We start from the raw sequence: 21,816 nt of genomic DNA, 5'->3' as shown, positions 1-21,816 counted from the left end.
TATCGTGACTAATGACACATACACAGTAGAAGCTATAAGTGAAATCACTAATAAATAGAAAAGATCTAGGCTTTATTTCACAATGTTGAACTACTTTCAAGAGCAATGTTAAATTATGGCACAGCAGGAAGAGACTACTCAATTATTATCAAGAGTTCTAATTTTGTTTTTATGAGCCTTTTTTCAGAAAATATAAAAATGAACAAAGCATACAACCTTCAGACACATTTACTTTTCTAAACAGCCTTATTTTAAATGTTGAATGTGACTTAGATATGGTATCTTATGAATTCTTACATTTTTAAATTGTATCTTGAATCACTGAGTGCTTGTCCATAGTATCCACAATGAACTAGTATTGTGATTGCTGTAGCATCTATAAGTGTTATGTTATTCCCTTTTAACTACAGCTAAGTGTCTTTAATCCTGAACTCCTTCTCATCGCCCTCCGTTCAGATCCCTCTAGCCTCTAGGACCTTTCAGGAGGCCCAGAGCGGGCTGAGCCAGACGGCAGCAGAGCTGAACCAGTCGGCAGGAGACGTGGTGCACGCCTCCAGAGGCTCCAGCAGCCAGCTGGCCGTGGCGTCTGGCAAGTTCAGCGAAGACTTTGATGAGTTCCTGGATGCTGGGATAGAGATGGCCGGGCACACTCAGGTCGGTCCTGTGGACAATAAAAGCTTCTCTCAAATGAATATCAATTCACAAATTAGCACTCAGACCTGCATGTGGTCAAAAAATGTGATTAGTGGAAAATGTTTTCACATGTTTGTATGTATTTTATGGTGTATTAATGGTATGTCTTTTGTAGAAAAAGGACGACCAGGTGCAGGTGATTGGTAACCTGAAGAACATCTCCATGGCTTCCAGCAAGCTGCTGCTGGCAGCTAAGAGTCTGTCTGTAGACCCTGCAGCGGCCAACGCCAAGAACCTGCTAGCTGCTGCTGCAAGGTACAACAACTAGCCATAAGCACACAGACTTTTTTCTAGCCCTGTCTCAATAATAACATCACACACTCATTGTCAGTACATGTGTTCATTGTGTTTAGATATGTTACATGTTTGTTACATAGGAACAAATATTTAACCAATGTGATGGCAGAATACACAGCTGGGTTTTCCCTGCAGTTATAAGACTTGGACATTTTATTTATTTTTTGGGCTGTTTGGTTTGATTTCGTTGACACATACAGTGAATCATACATGTCAAATCCTATATATACAAAAACACTTATTACCGCTCACATTCAATAACAAGGGACTGATTTATTTATTTTTCTGCTTGTTCGTTTGTTTCAGGGCAGTGACTGACAGCATTAACCAGCTGATCACGCTGTGCACGCAGCAGGCTCCCGGCCAGAACGAGTGTGACAACGCCCTGAGAGAGCTGGAGGTAAACACGACTTTACAACTGTGTGAGCAAACGGGGACAATACACAATGCTATCAACAGAGGACTGATTTAAGGAGTTCTAATCTAGGTTTATTTACCACGGTCTATCTCAGTATGAGTAGTGTTTACTAACTCTCTGATTTGGCTTCATCTCCCAGGCTGTCAGAGGATGCTGGACAACCCCAGCGAGCCGGTCAGTGACCTCTCTTACTTCGACTGCATCGAGAGTGTGATGGAGAACTCCAAGGTAGGTCTGCAAAACAAACAGCCCAGTGATCAAACACCTGAGCACTCTGCACACACATAGCTTTGCATCCTAAACATTCATCTCTTTGTTCTGCCGCTCATTTGTTCTGTCCAGGTCCTGGGAGAGTCCATGGCAGGTATTTCTCAGAACTGCAAGACTGGAGATGTGCCGGCCTTTGGAGACTGTGTAGGATCTGCCTCCAAAGCCCTGTGTGGCCTCACTGAAGCTGCGGGACAGGTACACAATGAGGAGAAACCGCTCTCCCAGTAAAGGGGCTTTTAAATCATTTTGTTTTTTTGTCGGTATTGGCAATGCTGGTGCTTGCTGACCGGAGTTTGTTTTTACCTCACAGGCCTCCTACCTGGTGGGTGTGTCTGATCCCCACAGTCAGGCAGGGCACCAGGGTTTGGTGGATCCCATCCAGTTTGCCAAAGCCAACCAGGCAATCCAGATGGCCTGTCAGAACCTTGTGGACCCAGGCAGCAGTCCATCCCAGGTACATGCACTTGCAATGTTCTCTTTATGCAGCATTATCCAGTAGTTTTTTGCAAAACGTCTAAACATAAACACAAAAATTGCCACTGCAGAATTCAATTTTCTTGTAAGTATTGCAGCTGAAAATATTTGTATAGCCCCCCAAATTGTATATTCTATGAAAGTACTTGTTGCAGAAGTGTCCGACTGTGAAGCCAAACGCCTTCACAGCAGGTGGGCTGAAAATCCAATATTTACCTCGTTATCACCTCTATTTTCTTCGATAACATTCTTTTGACCAACAGCCTAATTATATGCCTCCACCATCGCTCTTTCATGAGTCACTTTCCAGCACAGCAGTCTATACCAGAACAGGAGGTGCATAATAGTTCCAGTGACAATTACCCATAAGCACATACACTCTGCGGGGGTACTGTAAAAGTGCTGGACTTTCAACATGCTATGTATCATTTAGAAAACTCTATCTCTATTTTGACATCTTGTTTTTTTAAATGGCAGGTGCTTTCTGCAGCCACTATTGTTGCTAAGCACACCTCGGCGCTTTGCAACGCCTGCCGCCTGGCATCCTCCAGGACAACCAACCCAGTCGCCAAGCGGCACTTTGTGCAGTCTGCCAAGGAGGTTGCCAACAGCACTGCCAACTTGGTCAAAACCATCAAGGTAGGATTCTTTTGGCAGTCTTGTCAGCGGTTCACTCAGTCCTTAATTGGCTCCCAAAGTGGGTTTAGCTATGTCAGTAATGGACTTTGTGAAGTAGGAGGCTCACATTTTTTCCCCCACAGATAATTTCTGTCAAACTGCTGTCAATGATTTGTTGAATTCTCATCTCTTGGGTAAGACAACTTGATAGGCACTGGAGTTTAATCAGATGTTTTGCACCGTTATGTTTTATCTCCCTCACTCTGCAGGCTTTAGATGGGGATTTTTCTGATGAGAACAGAGGCAAGTGTCGAGTCGCTACGGCTCCACTAATCGAGGCTGTTGAAAACCTGACAACGTTTGCTTCAAATCCAGAGTTTGCCAGCATCCCAGCTCAAATCAGCAACGAGGTATGGCCTTGTGAACATTACTGTTTGAAGTATTTATGCACAGTTAATAGGCAGATTACTGGCTCCTTAAATAAATGCATTAATTTCTGAATTCTTGCTAAAGTTCACTTTGTTTTTCTGCAGGGCTTTGCAGCTCAGGAGCCCATCCTCCAATCTGCACGCTCCATGCTTGACAGCTCCACCTACCTGCTCAAGACTGCGCGCTCATTGGTTATCAACCCCAAAGACCCGCCCACTTGGTCCGTTCTAGCCGGTCACTCCCGCACCGTGTCCGACTCCATCAAGGCTCTCATCACAGCCATAAGGTTAGTGAGCGATGAAGGGGATGACTGACTAAAAAAAAATAGTTTTTCTCATACAATGTAATTGATACCACTCTTGTGTCAGTCAAAATGAAGGTTGTGCTTACAGTTGGTTAGCTTAGCACAAAGATCTGCTGTACACAATACACATTTTTCACAGCATTGACTTAATTTGCTCTTGAAGTTACCAAAACATCATCATTTCGTTCCTTTACCGTCTTTCTGCACCACTCTCTGTTTCCGTGCAGTGGTGTAGTTATTTCTGTCTTCACAAAGGGGATTATGCAAGGTAGAAATTATAATTAAGTTTTGGTTCATTCAAGTATTCTTGCATTGTTATAAAAACGCCTGAGAGACTAACTCAGCGTCCCAGACAAAGGATGCCCAAATTCTGTACCATGGCGTGACAAATGGTTGTTCTTATTCCTCCTCTGCTTTCATTTCTAATCTCCTCTTGCACACCTTCGGTACCCGACCTTGGTCAGAACAAAACTGATGCCCATGAGGAACAAATTCCTAGTGTCAAACACACTGAATTTTAAGGTTGCTGCTTGGCTTAGATCTTCTGCACGTTTGCGTTCACACGGCAGCTTAGCAACTCAAATTCTGAAGCCTTTATCATGGTCACCCTGCAAATTGAGTTAAATGAAGGTGCCAAAGAACACAAATAGGATTGGACTACATCAAGGAAAAGTTCAACATCAAGCCTCATTTCTTGCATAGGGGTGGCTTTATTTTAGTTTTACTTTCAGTGTGTCGCTACGCATTGAAATTGATATTTAACTAAAGTTATTCTGCCCATGTGGCCGGTGCCTCACACCACTCAGGCTTCAAAGCTAATTTAGCTGCCCAGCTTGAGTTGTGACAAGACCCTACAGGCCAAATTTCAGCTCTGTAACTTGAGCAGCAATGAGATGAGGAGCCAGAAGCGGAGATGTTGAATAGACATCCTGAAACCTGTCCTTGTTTTAAATAAATCTCAGTTATGTTAACATTTGTACTCATAGTCTCTCTCTTCCTGTCCTCCAATATGTCTCATTTTCCTTTCTGTCAACATTTCTGTCTTATTTTCCCCCAATACATCATCTTCATACCCTCTTTCTCATTTATGCATCAACCATTTTATTTATTTCTGTTTCTCTTTTCTCTTCCCGTTTTATTCTCAGGGACAAGGCCCCAGGCCAGCGGGAGTGCGACTCGTCAATTGATAACATCAACAGATGTATCCGGGACATTGAGCAGGCTTCTCTCGCAGCAGTCAGCCAGAACTTAGCCAGCAGGGACGACATCTCACTGGAGGTAAGCAGAAAATAACTTGACTTCCTCCACAGATGACTCCCTGTATCCTTCTCTGTTTGCATGTCTCTCAATTTGTTCATCCATGTCATGTTGGTTATCATAAAAGCTCATTTTGTTTTCAGTTTTACAGTCAGATTGCCGTTTATACTGTTTTAAGTCCTCACGTTGCTATTTCTGTCTTTCTGTTAAAATATGGATCTGTTATTGGTGGCTTTAATTAGGCTTCTGCCCATTCTAGGTCACAAGTGCCTCATTAGACAAAAATAAAGGATTAAGTGTCTTTTAGAAAAGTTTTGTTGCATTATGCAGAGTCTAAGCTCACAATATAAAGCTTGAGTGGTTTGGGGCAAGTATCTGTACTTCATAGTTCCCTGCTGCTGTTTCTCAGGAGCTGACTCATTTGGATGAACCTCTGTCTTCCCCAAAAAGCAAGACAAAAACTCATTTCTTTTTTTCCTTCTCTTCAGGCACTACAAGAGCAGCTGACGTCCACTGTGCAGGAAATTGGGTACTTAATTGACCCTGTTTCCACTGCTGCCAGAGGCGAAGCTTCCCAACTAGGACATAAGGTATATAGGGCAGGGAGCTAATTACGTTACTTCAATACTGCAGCTGTGGAGCCGCACATTAATACTTTTTTAATGGGTTGAGTGAGTTGTCCAGACAAAATTACTATTGTGAGTATTATATAAAAAGCTATAATATCTGACCATGTTATTACACTTTTTTATATATGTTTTCAGAATTATTTAGTAATCCCAGGGGGAATTTGGGTTTCATGACAGTTGCCCTTTTTATTAGAAAAAAGAAAGTAAAAATGTGCAATAAAAAGACAAAATATTTATAAAAACACAGAAATGAAAAGCAAAAATGTCACCAAAAAATAAATTAAAAACATTTATATATAACAGTATTTATATTATAAATGATATTGTACATTATATTACAATAATAACAAAATCTGCAAATTACAGCTTATGCAATAGTGCATTGAATTTTCATATACAATGTATTTCACTCAAACATTGGCTATATCTCAGTGTTCTCCACTCTCTATAAATGATCCTTAATGGTGTTGTTAATTCCCTGGGAGAAAACATTACTCATTCAAAACGTTCCCCCCTTGCCTCAGGTGACCCAGCTGGCCCGTTACTTTGAACCGCTGATTAAGGCCTCTGTGGGGGTGACCTCCAAGCTGCGGGACCACCAGCAACAGATGACTTTCCTGGACCAAACTAAGACCCTGGCTGAGTCAGCCCTGCAGATGCTCTACGCTGCCAAGGAGGGCGGAGGAAACCCAAAGGTATAACTATTTTGTTTGTGCACCCCTGAATAGACATGCAGACATTTCATTAAAAAGAAATCAGATTTAATGACACAGAGTTCTTCTTAGTGTTTTGCTGCAGAACAATAATCCCACTAACATACACAACGTACGTCACATTTCACAGGCTTTCCATACCCACGATGCCATAGCGGAGGCAGCCCAGCTCATGAAGGAGGCGGTGGATGATATCATGGTGACGCTGAATGAGGCGGCCAGTGAAGTGGGGATGGTGGGAGGAATGGTGGATTCCATCGCAGAGGCCATGGCCAAGGTGAGTGCTGCAGGGCACGCTGTGTCTCACAGGATAATTACTGCTTGAGTTTAAAGCACATACCAGAGTATATGTTTAAGCTTAAGATTTGCAAATACAAAAATTGGGATTTCTCAAATGAATCATACTCTCTGGTTCTTTAAATAACATTCAAGAGCAACTTCAAACAGGCATGTCCTTCATTCTCTCGACCTGTAACAGCAGAACAAGCCGAAAAGCCCAATTTTCTAGTTTTCCTTTTCCTCCTCTTGCTGTACCAATTACTGAAATGAAGTGAGGACAGAGGTTGCCTGCATTTACATATCACATTAGCATTTCAGCATAATCTGAATTGGTTGACAGAATTGCTAAGCAAAACAATGTCTTATTTTGGCAAGAATCACAATGGAAACAGCCATAAATACTGTTGAGAGAAAAGTGGAATAAATTGGTTTAACGTTGATGGGGAGAGCTGACAGGCAAGGTATTGTCATTTTCTAATTAAGATTTACCTTTTTTCTTATTCTTTTACTTCTGGTCTCCTTTTCCTGTGCGTAATGTCTTGATTTATGTCTTCTTGGAACCATAAAAAGCATAATAATGACAATCACCAGGCATGGAAGCAGAGAGAAACTGACTGCCAACAAAGCCACTCTCAGCCAGAGTCGAACCTTAAGACCATCATTCTAATCAACAGTCAAAAATATTGTCAGACGCATAAGATGTAGAGCAAGAAAACGCCTTTTACAGAAAAAATATCAACTAATTACATCCCTCCTCGTCTTTCTCAGTGAGACTTATTGCAGGGTTTGTAGGAGTCTATAGGTGTGTGTCACCAGGGAACAGCATCACTTCTGTGTGGGACATCATGAATGATGAATGGAGATGTTTCATTTTGGATTTGCATGATGATTGCCTTGTCGGTAGTTGACTAAAAGAAAATAATAATGGTCACTCTGCAAAGATGATTTTAAAGGCTTTCACTGATGAACTGTTAGTCGCTTAGTCCAGATCCTTGGGTGTCCTTGGATGTTAAGCGCACATCAATCTCCCGGTCTGATTTAGCAGGAATGCTAGAAGCTGGTGCATGCACTGCACACTGACGATATAATGTTTTTTGTACTTGATGCTATCTTAAATCTGTAATTACAGAGTAGATTTGGTAGGTAATTTATAATGAGTGCTTATCATTCATTCTGAGTGTTTATTTGAATGCAACATTTAATTAATGTTGGTTTGCCTGTGCACCTGTTAGAATTAATATAATTGAAGGGTAGATTTGATTTTACTGCAATTTCAGAGCTGAATGATTCATTATTTTCATGTTTGAAGGACAAACCAATCATGCATTAAATGAAAAGTGCAGTTTTAATGTTTGTTGTTCGTGTGTGTCTTTCCTCAGCTGGATGAAGGCACACCGCCTGAACCGGAGGGCTCTTTCGTAGATTACCAGACCAGTATGGTGAAACACTCCAAGGCGATTGCTGTCACTGCTCAGGAAATGGTAATCTTTCCAGATAATTGTTTACCTTGTTGGACTGTTTTGATAATGTGACTGTGACTTATTGTGTGTTTCAGTTTGTTTGCTATAACTGTGAGTGTGTGTCTATCCCTCAGATGACCAAATCAGTGACATGTCCAGACGAGCTGGGGGGCCTTGCCTCTCAGGTGACCGTGGACTACAGTCAGCTGGCCGTTCAGGGCCGACTGGCTGCTCACACAGCTGAGCCAGAAGAGGTGAGCATGGTCCAGGTCTCCCCATAATACGATTTAACAGTGAAAACTGGCATGCATGCAAAAATATTATAAAGAGAACGTGTCATACTTGACCGAGGGTTCCCCTTGACTCTTAAACAGCTGAAATCGGCATTGAATTCATTTATCCAAACATAAGACATAAGGATAGCAGAACCAACTACACACATACTTTTCTTTTAAATACACCCTTTGTAAGCAACCATAATCTTGAATATAATTCTGAGAGGCTTTAAAAAATCATTTTAAAAAGTATAAAATCAATTTTCCTTAAGGAACCCAGATCTGACACACATTTCCTGTATAGCCTTTTACAATACAAATGTCACGTTCATCTTCTTTGTCTCTTACAAACTGGGCTTATATTTGCACAAAGACAATTGCTGGTATTTTTTTGTTCCTTTATATTATTCCTTTTGATCCAGATCGGTTTCCAGATCAAGAATCGAGTGCAGGACCTCGGACACGGCTGCATCTTCCTCGTCCAGAAGGCGGGATCTCTGCAGATGACTCCCTCCGACGGCTTCACCAAACGGGAGCTCATCGAGTGTGCACGTGCTGTCACAGAGAAGGTATTACCCTGTCAATAAAAGATTTAGGTACAAATCTGTTTTATTGAGAAATGCACCAAGGTGTCAGTTAATGTCTTATTAATGTATTTGATCCTATATCCATTATCTATGTTTACCTAATATATAACCTTCATTTTATTTACTGAAATACTAAAGGAGTATTTTCTCACCAAGTGATTTCCCTGTCATGGTGTCAACAGTATAACAGGGTTAGTAGTGCTATAATTCGTTGGCACACTCCTCCTCCTGAATTAATGTATTTTGGAAGAATCCATTTGCTTTTGGCATGCTTTAGCTTCAAAGTCTGACTGTTTAATGCATAGTCCTTGGCAGATAAATTACTCTGCGGACTATTTTAATAATTCATGCTAAAGTATTGCAGGGAACATACCCGGGCAGTCCAGGGACATTGAACTGATGCGGCCTGATTGTAAACAAATTGGTCTAGAGATATTTGTAGTGGGGAATATCCAGTATTCTTTAGATACTAAACTGAACTTACTCATTTTGATTATAAAGCAATGTTTTTTTTTAATAAAAGACAAGAACAGGGTTGTTTCTGTAGCATGTCAACCTTCTCCTAACCTGTTTACCATCTTGTAAAAGTTCCAGTGTCATGTCATTACATTTATTTTCAAGCAGCAAAACTCCGGAAACATAAGCTAATCAATTCTCCACTCTGGCATCTGTGAGGAAACAAATGCAGTTGAACGCGGTTTGACACATACTCATTTCACAGAATGACTGATGTTGTGCATTGCTCTGCACCAACATGGCATTTTGCTGTCACAGCAGATTTTTGTATATCCCCTTGCGGCTCATGTTTCGGGCTTCTCAGTTGAATGCATTATTTATCACGTTCCGAGGAGAAGCATAGCATCAACAATGTAAACTGGAAGTGTTCGTCAAAATCTAAAGCAGTGTGGTGCTGTTCTCTATTAAACTCCATTCTGAATGAACAAAGGGTAGTAATTCTACTTTTAGAGTTGTGTACGAAATAAAATAGCTCTTATCCAGCTGCTGTCTAAACTGTTTGTAAAATGTCCTCAAGGCCTGAGGTGAAATACCTGCCCTTCCTCAGCTGTATGATTGTAGGGTGTGTGTGGTCTGTGTGTGTCCTCAGGTGTCCTTGGTGCTCTCCGCCCTCCAGGCAGGAAACAAAGGCACCCAGGCCTGCATCACAGCAGCCAGCGCAGTGTCGGGCATTATCGCTGATCTGGACACCACCATTATGTTCGCCTCCGCCGGCACTCTCAATGCAGAGGATGACGAGTCCTTCGCTGACCACAGGTTAGAGCTGGAAAAGAGCCAGATTTGTGTCTCTAAACTAATACACATTGTGCAAAACGTCAGTAAGTCTACAAGTACAGGCTGTGACTAGGAGACCAAGATTTTCCCTCTCCCTATCTTTCTTCTGGAACTGACAGAATGACATATTATGTGGTGAACGGAGGGCAGGAAGTCGGAAACTACAAATTACCCTCAGGGTTTGAAAGATTGAGGAAGTGTTGCATATTTTAGTCTTGTTGCGCTTAGACTAAAGACTCCCCTTGGAATCAGGATTCCCATGGTGCATGAAAAAAAAGTCTGAAACATTTTTATATTGTATGAATTTCTACATAGTTGTGCCAATATTTATTAAAAGAGTCCAGTGTCTGACAACTGAGTAGGGCTGATTATTTTTGAATATGAGTAGTTCAAAGAGATCTAATGATTCATGAAAGGCTTGGCTGATAATATGATGCTATGACCAAAAATGATTAACCTCTATCCTTACAGATAATTGTTTGTGAAATTGTACTGTACCTCACTCAAGAATCATGGAAGCAAGATATAGAGAAGCCCTGCTGGGGCACGATGAAAGGGAATCACTTTTTATCTCAAATGATGTCACGCAACTCACTTAGAAATCAACAAAAGCTGCGGCTGCTTCCTACAATTTCTCTTGTCAATTTCAAGAAATAACGGACCCGGCTTTTGCCTTGCTCTTTACGATCCTCCTTGTGTTTGCACCAGCTTTGATGTCTTTTAAATGGAAATAGATCTGCCAGTCGGTATAATTTTCATGACTGTGATTCACGCACAATGACAATTGTATTTCTACTTGAGTGAAACGCCTAAATCAGGGCTTCAGACACTAAAAGAAAAACACTTGTCTTCCTCTCTTCCTTCATTTCCTACCTCCTCCTCTTCTCGCCCAGGGAGAACATTTTGAAGACGGCCAAGGCTCTGGTGGAGGACACAAAGATGCTGGTGTCCGGTGCGGCTTCAGGTCAGGACAGGTTGGCTCAGGCTGCCCAGTCTTCTGCCAAAACCATTACCCAGCTCACAGATGTGGTGAAACTGGGAGCAGCCAGTATTGGCGCTGATGACCCTGAGACACAGGTCCGTGAATCTTGTTTCTCTTCCCTCTGTTTGTCTTTCATTCACCGTGCCTGTTATCAGAGATATAAAAACAATGAGTCATGAAAGGCAATATCCTTTCAGAGTTGTGTCTCTTTCGAGGGCTCTGAATTTATTTATTTTTTGTTATCTGTGTTTCCTTTCTCTAGGTGGTTCTGATAAACGCTGTCAAAGATGTGGCCAAGGCGCTGGCGGAGCTCATTAGTGCCACCAAGTGTGCCGCTGGCAAGGCAGCAGACGATCCATCTATGTACCAACTGAAGGGCGCTGCCAAGGTGAGTCTGCAGGTCCTTTAAACTATGTGAAAAAAATCCTATCGTGTCTTAAATCTCTTTAGGAAATCTGTTGTTTTAATTTATTTGTGTGATAGGAAACCGTTACATCTACCTTTTTTTCTATGATGAGTATTGTCTTTTTTTCATTACGTTGTATGAAAATGGAAAACAAATCCTGAATTCTAATAAAGATATCACACAGCCCGTTCTGTAGGTATGCATAATCTTCATCCTCCTCCTCCTCCTCCATCCTCCTCCTCCTCCTGCTCCTCAGGCTGGACCATTAATCAGCCAAAGCCCCCCTCTACTGTCATTATGAAACCTGTTCACATATGTTAACTGAAGACTTGGTCTCACTAATCCAAATAGCTGGGAAATTTATGTTGTCAGTAACAGGAAACTGGGATATTTGTATCCCAAGATAAATCACCTGGATCCTCGGCATCAACACATATTCATTGTAATTTCCATAACGGCACCAATGACGCTGCTGTCTGCTCATTATCACCTCGAACTGTGAGGTAAAAAAAAAGTCAGTTTCACAGTCTGTGGCACCTCAGTGTGACATGGAGTCTTTCAGATGATCAACACGTGAATCACATGCAATTTTAGCACCTGGAGTTAAAATAAACCCTGCGAACCTATTTGAAATATTTTAGCTTTGAATGTTGGGAGTATGGGCTTTCCTTCATGGGTGAAGTGCGCCCCCTGTCTGTGAGTTTGATGTAGTACAGCCCATAGGAAAGTGCAATACTTAAACCAAAAATAGGGACTTGTATCCATGAAAAAAGACTTTCAATATACAATGTGGACATTTTAAGGGGGCTTTAATAAGACACATATATATTGTGTTGCAGTGTAAACCCATGACTGGATGTGGCGGGGTCAATATCTGTCGCTCTTGTTTGCATTTTTTATCGTCTCTTTCCCCTCAAAATCGCAGATAATCTCAATTAAATCCACATCAATATAACTGTAGTTTTCAGGTCATTCATTCTAATGCTCATAATTTGGTTATAATGATCGTACTGGCTCATACACATTCTTGATGGTGTGAGCGAACAAAGACTATTCAGATTTTTTTATTTCCTGTTCTGTTGTGTTCAGGTGATGGTGACCAACGTGACGTCCCTGCTGAAGACGGTGAAGGCTGTAGAGGACGAGGCCACCCGGGGCACCAGAGCACTTGAGGCCACGATCGAGTGCATCAAACAGGAACTGGCGGTAAGGACAGATGAAGGGCATTGTGTTTTGATAGAGGGTTGACAACAGTAGCGCAGTATCACCTGTATCACAGATCACTGCCTGATGCTGAATGATGATTTGACATATACATTTAGTCCTTTTGCCTTTAAGCTAAATTACATCCGCCCACTTCGTCTTCCCCAGGTGTTTCAATCCAGGGATGTTCCCAACAAAACGACCACGCCGGAGGAGTTCATTCGCATGACTAAAGGCATCACCATGGCAACAGCTAAAGCGGTAGCTGCCGGCAACTCTGCCCGACAGGAGGACATCATCCACACCGCCAACCTCAGCCGCAAGGCAATCTCAGACATGCTCAGCACCTGCAAGGTCCTTTTTTTTTTTACCTGACCAGTAGACCTATTCATACCTGATTAACAGCTAAATGTTTTTTGTGATGTCTTCAATATATATACTTTCGATTTTAACTTATTAAAGGAAGGTTTATTTTGAATCTGGAGTGTTTGTGTTTCTGTCTTTTCAGCAAGCGGCCTACCATCCAGAGGTCAGTGAGGAGGTGATGAACAGAGCGCTGACGTACGGGTCAGAGTGTACAACCGGGTACATCGATCTGCTGGAACAAGTGCTAATGGTAGGTTGAACAGTGTCATGAGTATTTTCATAAAAAAACAGAAAGGTTATTGCTGTTTAATAGCCCTCACAACTAAGAGTCGGAATATATATTTTATCTAAATATTCTATATATATATATAAATTGTGTTTGCTTAATGGCTTGTGATGAAAAACATTCCACTTATTTTGACCATTAATTAATTTGTCTTTATAATTTTTAGTAAAGAAGAGAACTTGAAAATACACAGTTTAGGTCATTTATCAGATAAATTACTTCATTTGATTTGATTATCTTTTCAATTATGTCTTCAAACCCAAGATGCCATAATAGACATTTAATTTATGAATAATTTTGACTCATTTCTTTGCATGACATGTTTGATATATTTAGAAAGGTTGTGATATATTGAGTTAACCCTTATAGGGTGTCAGAAGTTAATTGAATTTGTATATAAATATTTTAAGGTGTAATAAAATGAATGAAAAGGACAAAAAAAACAAGTACCATCCTGTTCATAGATTTCATAAATTATTTGAAACCAAGTCTTCGTTTCAGGCACGCAACCAATCTTTTCAAGCAGAATACTTAATGTGTGTTTGTGTGTATGTAGGTCCTGCAGAAGCCCACTGCAGATCAGAAGCAGCAGCTGGCAGCGTGCTCCAAGCGAGTGGCAGGAGCCGTCACAGAGCTCATACAGAGCGCCGAGGCCATGAAGGGTAAGGGCTCAAATACACTGCGCACACTGACTCCATTACAGTGTTTAATGTTCAGTGTGATGTTTTGATTCATTCAAGCTCATGTGTATAATCCCCAGTAGGAGGCTACTACATCTATGTCAGAATACATTTCCTAGATAAGAGAAACATTTCCTTAAAACAATCTTTTAGTAATATCCCTGTCCTCTTTCTCTTGCCACAGATGGAGGTAAGTTAGCATTGTTTTCTGTACTGTGACTTATTTCACCAGTTGTGAGCTGTTGGACACCTTCTCTTTTCGGCGCTAACATTGATTCATTTATTTTTCTGTTGAGATCCAGCTGCTATCACGCTTCTCGGGCACACTGAGTCAGCTCCAACCATCGCGCTCCGTTTCATGTGCCATTTCATTTTAAATAACACCATCTTCATTGCAGTGAATGGCAGTTTGTGGCCTCCATCAGCTATGCATGGGATGCAGTGCTGTGTGGCACTTTGTGTAATCACAGTGTTGTTGTTGTTGTTGTTGTTGTTGTTGTTGTTGTTGTCTCTGTGGCATGATCTTTTGACACACTGCTTCCAGAAGGGTTTTCATTTCAGTCACATTTTCAAATTTAACTTATGTGTGTACACGTGCGTCTCAGGTTCAGAGTGGGTGGACCCGGAGGATCCAACCGTGATCGCAGAGACGGAGCTGCTTGGAGCCGCCGCGTCCATCGAAGCGGCCGCTAAGAAGCTGGAGCAGCTCAAACCGAGAGCCAAGCCCAAGGTGGGTGACCATATGACTGACAACTCACACAGACTTTGTCAGTGTTTGGGAAGTGAAACAGATAGCTATTTCATTAGCACTGTTTCAGACAGAGTCGCAGAGCGGTAGAAAAGATGGTGCGGCACTATTTTCTGCTTCAATGATACAAGAGCGTAACTCTGTGTTAGAGGCTTTTTCTAACTACAGTTTATCTCTGGTGTTTTTGAATCATAAAACAAAAGCTTTCAATAAATGGTTAATATAAATGTATAGAACAAAACAATGTCAAACACTTGATTACAAATGAAAGACCTGAAATCAAATCTTACATATGAGAAGTATCTCTAGAAGATATATAATTAAAATATAACAGTACTACTTTTGCAGTGTTGCCTCAATTTTAAGATGTTAATTACATTTCCCACAAGCTATTGATATTGATTCCCTTGGCAAACTGTAACTGCTTTATATACTGTTTGATCATTTCAAATGGCGTAAGAAGTACTTAAGTAAAAGCAGCAATACAACAATAAAATAAATCACATTAAAGGTCCTGCACTTTACTATATAGACAAATGAACCTTGTAGCAGAGCTATGCAGCTTGACCCTTTTTGCGTTGATCAATGTCCTCTGCTTGTCTGTAAAGATCGCTATGTTGTTTTTGTGGTTTATATTTAATGTTGAGTGTTTCAGTAACAAAATGACACATCTTGATATTGACAGAAAGGGTGCGCTATGTCTTGTGCCATCTCCTCTCTGTTACATATAACTATAACATTTTCTTTGACTTTGATTTCAAATCACACCAGAATCTTTGACATTCTCATAACAATCATAGACACCTTTTACCCATTATTGATTTTCCAAGCCCATACTCAAAATTCTTACTTTAAACCCATAAATCAAATACATATTTAACTCTTAGCCCTAATCATTCAGTACTCATCAATGTGTTTTAGTTTTATCCCTATAGTTTATACTTCCCTCATTGAAAACATATCTAAACCATATTCCTTTATCTTCGTCCAAATCCCCATCCTCCATGTCCCGCCTCCCCCTCCTTCTCCAATCATCTGTCCATCTGTGTTAGTTGTAGCTGTCCCTCTGGCTCCTACTTAACCCCCCCTCCCCCCTCCTTCCCTGCCTGCCCCCACCACCGGAGGCCTTCTGCAGGGCTCTGTCTGATATGTTTGATATATTAGGTTGTTATTCAGTCCCAACTATATATCAAACATATTCCTACAGTGTCCCGCTCTGTCTACAGACTTGTGGTGTGAAAGTATTATGTGCGGGAAAGTGTTTGCGTGGTTTGAACAGGCAGTGTGATTGGATGTGTAAAACTGATCTTTGTGCAGAGTCTCGCTTCCTGTTCAGTTGCATCCAGCTTCTTATCAGCTGTTTAAAAAGATGTTCTGTATCTGGCTGTGGAAAGCTTTCTGCAAGATTGTTTTTGTCCGAAGTGTGTCAGTGAAGACGTGAAAAGCCTTATTCAGATTTTTACCCTGTTGTTAAAAGATGTGCAGGAAAAATGCTCTCATTGAGATTGAGTTGACAAGAATCCCATGTATGAGCGATGATTTGACTCAACATATTTATCAAGGATTCTGTCTGACTGAATTTGTCTTCTTCCCTCTCAGCAAGCAGACGAGACGCTGAACTTCGAGGAGCAGATCCTGGAAGCAGCCAAGTCCATCGCTGCAGCCACCAGCGCTTTGGTCAAATCCGCCTCGGCTGCCCAGAGGGAGCTGGTGGCTCAGGGCAAAGTGGGCCTCATCCCCGCCAACGCTGTGGATGATGGGCAGTGGTCCCAGGGGCTCATCTCTGCTGTAAGTGTTTAGGGAAGCTTCATTTTTACGCAGTTTACAACCTGAGGCGCAATTCTTTCAACGGAATGTTCTTTCTATGCCAGGCACGTATGGTAGCAGCAGCAACCAGCAACCTGTGTGAGGCAGCCAACGCCTCCGTGCAAGGCCACGCAAGTGAGGAGAAGCTCATCTCTTCGGCCAAACAAGTGGCGGCCTCCACCGCCCAGCTGCTTGTGGCCTGTAAGGTGAAGGCGGACCAGGACTCAGAGGCCATGAGGAGACTACAGGTGCAGTGCAGACACACCAGATGTTTTATGCAATAGTTCTCACAACATGCCATGGGGCAGTGTTATTATTTGACTCTCTTTTTTTTCTGGCTGCTATTGGGTGTTATTCTCACTGATGTTGTTTCTATAACAGATTGCCGGGAATGCAGTTAAGAAGGCATCAGACAACTTGGTGCGGGCCGCTCAGAAGGCAGCGTTTGACAAAGCTGATGAGGACAACGTGGTGGTCAAGACCAAGTTTGTGGGTGGAATAGCACAGGTAGGAACATCAAGGGAGCTCCTTAAAGTTGGTTTCACTTGGCTATCCTGATTTTGAAACTAGGACTTTGAGTATTAATTAGCACTAAATTACACTTAATGAAGCAATCTTTAGAAGTGTTGGTGAAAAGGTTGGAATATAAGCTACGTACACTTGAATTCTCACATTCAAACAAACCAACTACAGAGAAAGCATTGAGGGATGCAAATGAGTTTGTTCATTTTTATGAAAAGCAAATGTGACTTTTGAACAAAGACTGGACAGAATGGGTGTTTCAACTGTCTAAAATCAGTTTTACAGTGGTGTCTAATCGTTGAATTGTAAGATGCTTTAAATTAAATATTTTTGTTGTGTCTATCTAGATCATTGCAGCCCAGGAGGAGATGCTTCGAAAGGAGAGGGAGCTGGAGGAAGCCAGGAAGAAACTGGCTCAGATCAGACAGCAGCAATACAAGTTCCTGCCCAGCGAACTACGAGAGGACGACAACTAAATATACAAACTCGCATCTACTCTCTGTGTTTGTGTTGTGAGTTTGTGTCCTCTTTAATGGCACACTGGAACAAAACATCTTCAGATATATTGTGACTGATTTGAACAAACAAGTGATGCCCAAGTCTGCTTTGAAAGAAACTGGACTTCTGAAAGTTTGAAACACTACTGTATGGAACTGACTACTCTCTGAAAACAACACAAGGATTGTGGTGAATCGACTGAAGAACTGTTTTTGTCCTCGTATATAGCATAACTACTTTGACTGATCCAATCTGAACCAGAATGTGACACGCTCGGGACAAACGGCACAGCTCTCATGCTTTCATGTTTGCCCACAAGCTTCTTTTGTTTTTCTTTTACAACTCGCAGCTCTCGTTCATAAACCTCTAAGATGAAGAAATGATTGTATTGCTGTTCATGTGATATAGCCGTTTAACTGCAGCAAAAGGATTTCAGCTCGGTACTTTGATAATGTATGAATGTTTGCCTTCATGCTCCAATTTGGCACCTTAATATCTGTCTTTACTTAGATGAAGTGGTCAATCCCCCTAAGGAAGGGAGGATGCATATTGGTGTTTTTTGGACTACACTGTCTTTATTAATCATCCTTTAAAGTAGGCCCTGATATAGGCGTCTTTTTTAAAGCAGATTTCCCTAGGCTGTACATGCAAATATCTTTTTAAGGTGCAACAACTTCTGCGTGTTCGTCGAAGCTCTTGAATATCTGTGTCATCGTGTGCGGCGTCTCAGACTCGAGTAGAATGTTTTACGTTACCTTACCACGCGAATGCTTTTCTACACAGGATGACATCTTACCATCGAATGATTATTTATTGCTCCCGAGTATTTTTAGCGGACAGGGGTCAGAAAGGGTCTTACATCAATTCCACTACTAGCAGGGCCTGGGTTCACAAAATATCCAAAATCATTCAAACACATTTTTATGTCCCTTTATCGTTTTGCGCATTAAGACCTCCATACAGTATAAACAGAATTTGATCATGATGCAATAACACGGATGGTGCTTTAGGGGGCAGTGCTGGTTTCCCTTACACCATGCAAACTTAAAGTCATATTGTAGGAGATCATTTTGTGTAATTGAAAGCTTATTTTTCTCAAGTATAGAAAATGTACCCAGGCAGGTCGATTGGCTTCATGTGAAATAAGAAAACCTGTAAATACCTTACAATCAATTGAATGGCATGCCGTTTCTGTGCTTTGTCTGATGATTAATACCCCCCTGTTTTTGGCCCTTTCCCTTAATATTTTCTATTCAGCTGAAAGTGATTGTAGTACTTCCTCCAGCAATACTCTATCACTGCCTGGGATTCATTTGTAGTCCATCCACCAACAATTCTGTAAGGAGCAAAATTCTAAATCTTTAAATGACTAAGCAATAAGCTTCTTGTAACAAATACAACTTGAATAAATTAATGTTTAAATTAAGTGGAGGGAAAGCGAAGTGCCTGCAAAACTAATCACTGCAGATCATCTCCTTTTTTTGTCCATCAGTGTCTGAGTTTAAGGTGCTCTGTGCGACTTTACTGAATATACTAATTGCTGCAAGAATTTGATTGTAGTGTTTGGTTCCCTCGTCTTACTTTATCTGGGCTGTGTTTCAATATTAAACTATATTGTAAGATTAGGTCCTGCTGTGAAAATGCATGGCTTTGTGCTTCGGATGCATCTTCTTGTTTATGCAGAGTTTAACTTTGAACAGTGACTCTTACCTCCACGTACAAGACAGTATACCATGGCAAACGGCTTATGTCAGACCGTCACTTCTCACTATTATTTTTTTACCGTTTGGTCTGAATTCAGAGGTGTTTTCTGGCATTGTATTTTGTGTGTGAGTGTGTGAGGGTGGGGAGGGTGGGTCCACTACTCATCAGTGAAGTCTGTAGTGTTATTTTTAGTGCCTTAGTCCGTAGCCCATACAGTGTCTGGTTTGCTTGAGATACAGCTTCACCTCATTGCTCAATAAAAGGTACTGGACTAGCCAATATTTGGGAATGTATGATAATGTCCGTGGGGTTTTTCTTACTTTTGTCTCAACCACCTGCACCCCCGCCATTCTTGTATTTTACTCTCTCTGCCACATACAGTATAAGGCCTTTTGGGGATGACATAGAAACTGTCCGACAGTCAAAACAATGTGTTGCTGTTTAAAATGTACCATCACTATATATATACAAGTATGTATCATATATATATGAACACATTTTTGTACTGCATTCCATGGGCATGTACCACAGTGCTTCTAAACAGATTTTTGGTCTGTCAACTGCTTTATTATTTGTTATGAAGTCACTGAATTTTTAATGATTGGCTTTTTTCTTTTGCTTTCAAGCCTCTATGAAAGATAAATGTGATAAGAGCGGTTCAATGTTTCTGTCACCATTCAGATGTTGTGATGCATTTCAATGATGTGGAGTAATTGAAGTGTTCTGTGAGTTTTCCCCTCCCTTAACAGAAATAAAATTATCAAGTTACTACAATTAAGATGTGTGATAACATACAATATAAAAGATATTTATCTGGCCTTGACAAAACTATTTTTTGTATTCACTGAAAATAAAGCATTTCAATGTAACTTTGTTCATCATGTTTCCTTTTGTGGAGCAAAGAAAGAAGACTGTTATGGACTGCGATCATCACTTTCTTGTTTATTAGCAAATATTATTTCAAATGTAAGATTAGGTGTTCCAACCATCTAACTGGTTACCTTCTGGGACCTTACCTTCCTCTTTCCAGTTTAATATCCTTCTGCTCTCGATCTCTGAATGTTAGTCTAAACTTGGGAGAACCTTGACTTTTAACCCTTGTATTTAGATAAATAAATCACGGTAGTCTCTTCTCAATACAGAGTTATTGAATAAGGGACTTTACCTCAATACAATCAATCTAAAATTGGACCAAAACCTTAATACAAAACACTTTTTCTGACAGTTTTCAGTCGTTGAAGACAAATACACGTTTTAGTTTTAGTTTGAATTAAATCGAGTCCAATACCGTAACACAGTTTTTTGCTGTCAGTTTGGAGATGGCTTTAAATCAGCATTAAGACCTTTGTGTGATGGGTAATAACATTTAGAAAAAGTAATGATTTAACAGTGGTGGTTCATTTAATAAAGAATGACACATCAAACTTGTCTGTGTGACTGTCCTCTCCCAAAGTCTCAGCAGCAGTACCACTACTTTCTCCAGTCCCAGGGGATAACAGAGAGGTGCGTGCTGGCTAGAGGACAAGGTCTCTTTAAGCGTCTGTGTCAAGACAAGGCGGTATTTCTTAGTCAGCACTAAACCTGGAGCTATATTGAGTCCATGCTATGAAGTGAGAGCTGTGCTAAATTTGACCGGCACTATAAATTGAGGTGGTAATGTGAATTACCGACGCACAGCTGCTCCTAAAACCACCTTTTAAACCTGGAATCCTTTTTTCAGCCACTTTCACTTTCTATTAGATTAGTTTCTTCGGCATGCCATTGCAGACTCTTTTCAAATCTAAATCTTACAATGACTCTTTCACATCATCCAGCTCCTACTGGATCTCAGTTTTAACAAGAGGCCCTGTTACACTGACTTGACTGATAAGGATATGGTTAAAATCCTGGATGAGGGGATTGGATTTAGTATGGACAAGCAACTGAGAGGAGACACCTCATCTATAATTTCATAATTTTTATGCCTTAAATCTAATTATAATAAAAGTCAGAAAGCGGGTATGGTTACTGGTGACTGCTGCATGTTACGTTGCAAGATTATAGGCTTCATCCACTAGGACAGTTATATTGAACATTGACTGCCTGTCCCGACTGCCATTTGTCTTACAGTAACTGTCCATGTAATGAAATGCGTTGTGCACAGTGGCTCAATACTCATCACACTTATTTGTGTGTGATATCATATTTGAACTCTACACGACTATTCCTTTCTTGTAGGTTAATTTACAGCAAAAGTATTGTACCACATCGACGTTTCATTATTGAGGATGAATTGAAATATTCCAGTATACACATCCTCCCTCCCCCGCACGGGAACTGAGTCCCTATACATAAGCCAACAGCTCTACCAGGTGAGCTTTACGGCGGCCCAGTAAACACTGTTTTAAATTAAATCATTTTGCTCACAAGTTGCATGCACACACCTTTATTTGTTTTGGTCTGACCCTGCAGTATCAAGGTTAGACCCACCTGTGCTTCCACTTTTTCATCTGCAAACTAAAATCCTTTAAAAATACAAGGATTATATCGGTATCTCAATGACAATAGAGACCACATAAATAATGATCTCTGTGTTTGGATTTATGAGTTCTTCAAACAATAAATCATTAATGCATACAAAGC

The 21,816-nt window shown here is 40.9% G+C and overlaps 1 protein-coding gene across 1 annotated transcript in view; it reads left to right on the top strand.

The window, feature by feature from the left end:
- tln2a (talin 2a) overlaps nt 1-20,063 on the top strand; it is an 81,555-nt gene extending 61,492 nt beyond the window's left edge. The window contains 29 exon segments of the mRNA XM_063882016.1: nt 457-654; nt 809-948; nt 1,297-1,390; nt 1,548-1,557; nt 1,560-1,636; nt 1,751-1,873; nt 1,989-2,132; nt 2,630-2,791; nt 3,040-3,180; nt 3,304-3,485; nt 4,649-4,781; nt 5,249-5,350; nt 5,914-6,084; nt 6,233-6,379; nt 7,761-7,862; nt 7,976-8,095; nt 8,539-8,685; nt 9,809-9,975; nt 10,887-11,070; nt 11,238-11,363; nt 12,471-12,587; nt 12,753-12,938; nt 13,093-13,200; nt 13,793-13,898; nt 14,522-14,646; nt 16,264-16,452; nt 16,536-16,718; nt 16,852-16,977; nt 17,340-20,063. Coding sequence (XP_063738086.1) covers nt 457-654; nt 809-948; nt 1,297-1,390; nt 1,548-1,557; nt 1,560-1,636; nt 1,751-1,873; nt 1,989-2,132; nt 2,630-2,791; nt 3,040-3,180; nt 3,304-3,485; nt 4,649-4,781; nt 5,249-5,350; nt 5,914-6,084; nt 6,233-6,379; nt 7,761-7,862; nt 7,976-8,095; nt 8,539-8,685; nt 9,809-9,975; nt 10,887-11,070; nt 11,238-11,363; nt 12,471-12,587; nt 12,753-12,938; nt 13,093-13,200; nt 13,793-13,898; nt 14,522-14,646; nt 16,264-16,452; nt 16,536-16,718; nt 16,852-16,977; nt 17,340-17,468 — 3,939 coding nt within the window. The 3' untranslated portion in view covers nt 17,469-20,063.
- Nucleotides 20,064-21,816: the final 1,753 nt, after the last annotated feature.

The sequence above is a fragment of the Eleginops maclovinus genome, chromosome 4 (genome assembly GCF_036324505.1).
Source record: "Eleginops maclovinus isolate JMC-PN-2008 ecotype Puerto Natales chromosome 4, JC_Emac_rtc_rv5, whole genome shotgun sequence".
NCBI lineage: Eukaryota > Metazoa > Chordata > Actinopteri > Perciformes > Eleginopidae > Eleginops > Eleginops maclovinus.
The sequence above is the reverse complement of the archived record's forward strand: the minus strand, read 5'-3'. Positions and strand labels throughout refer to the sequence as shown.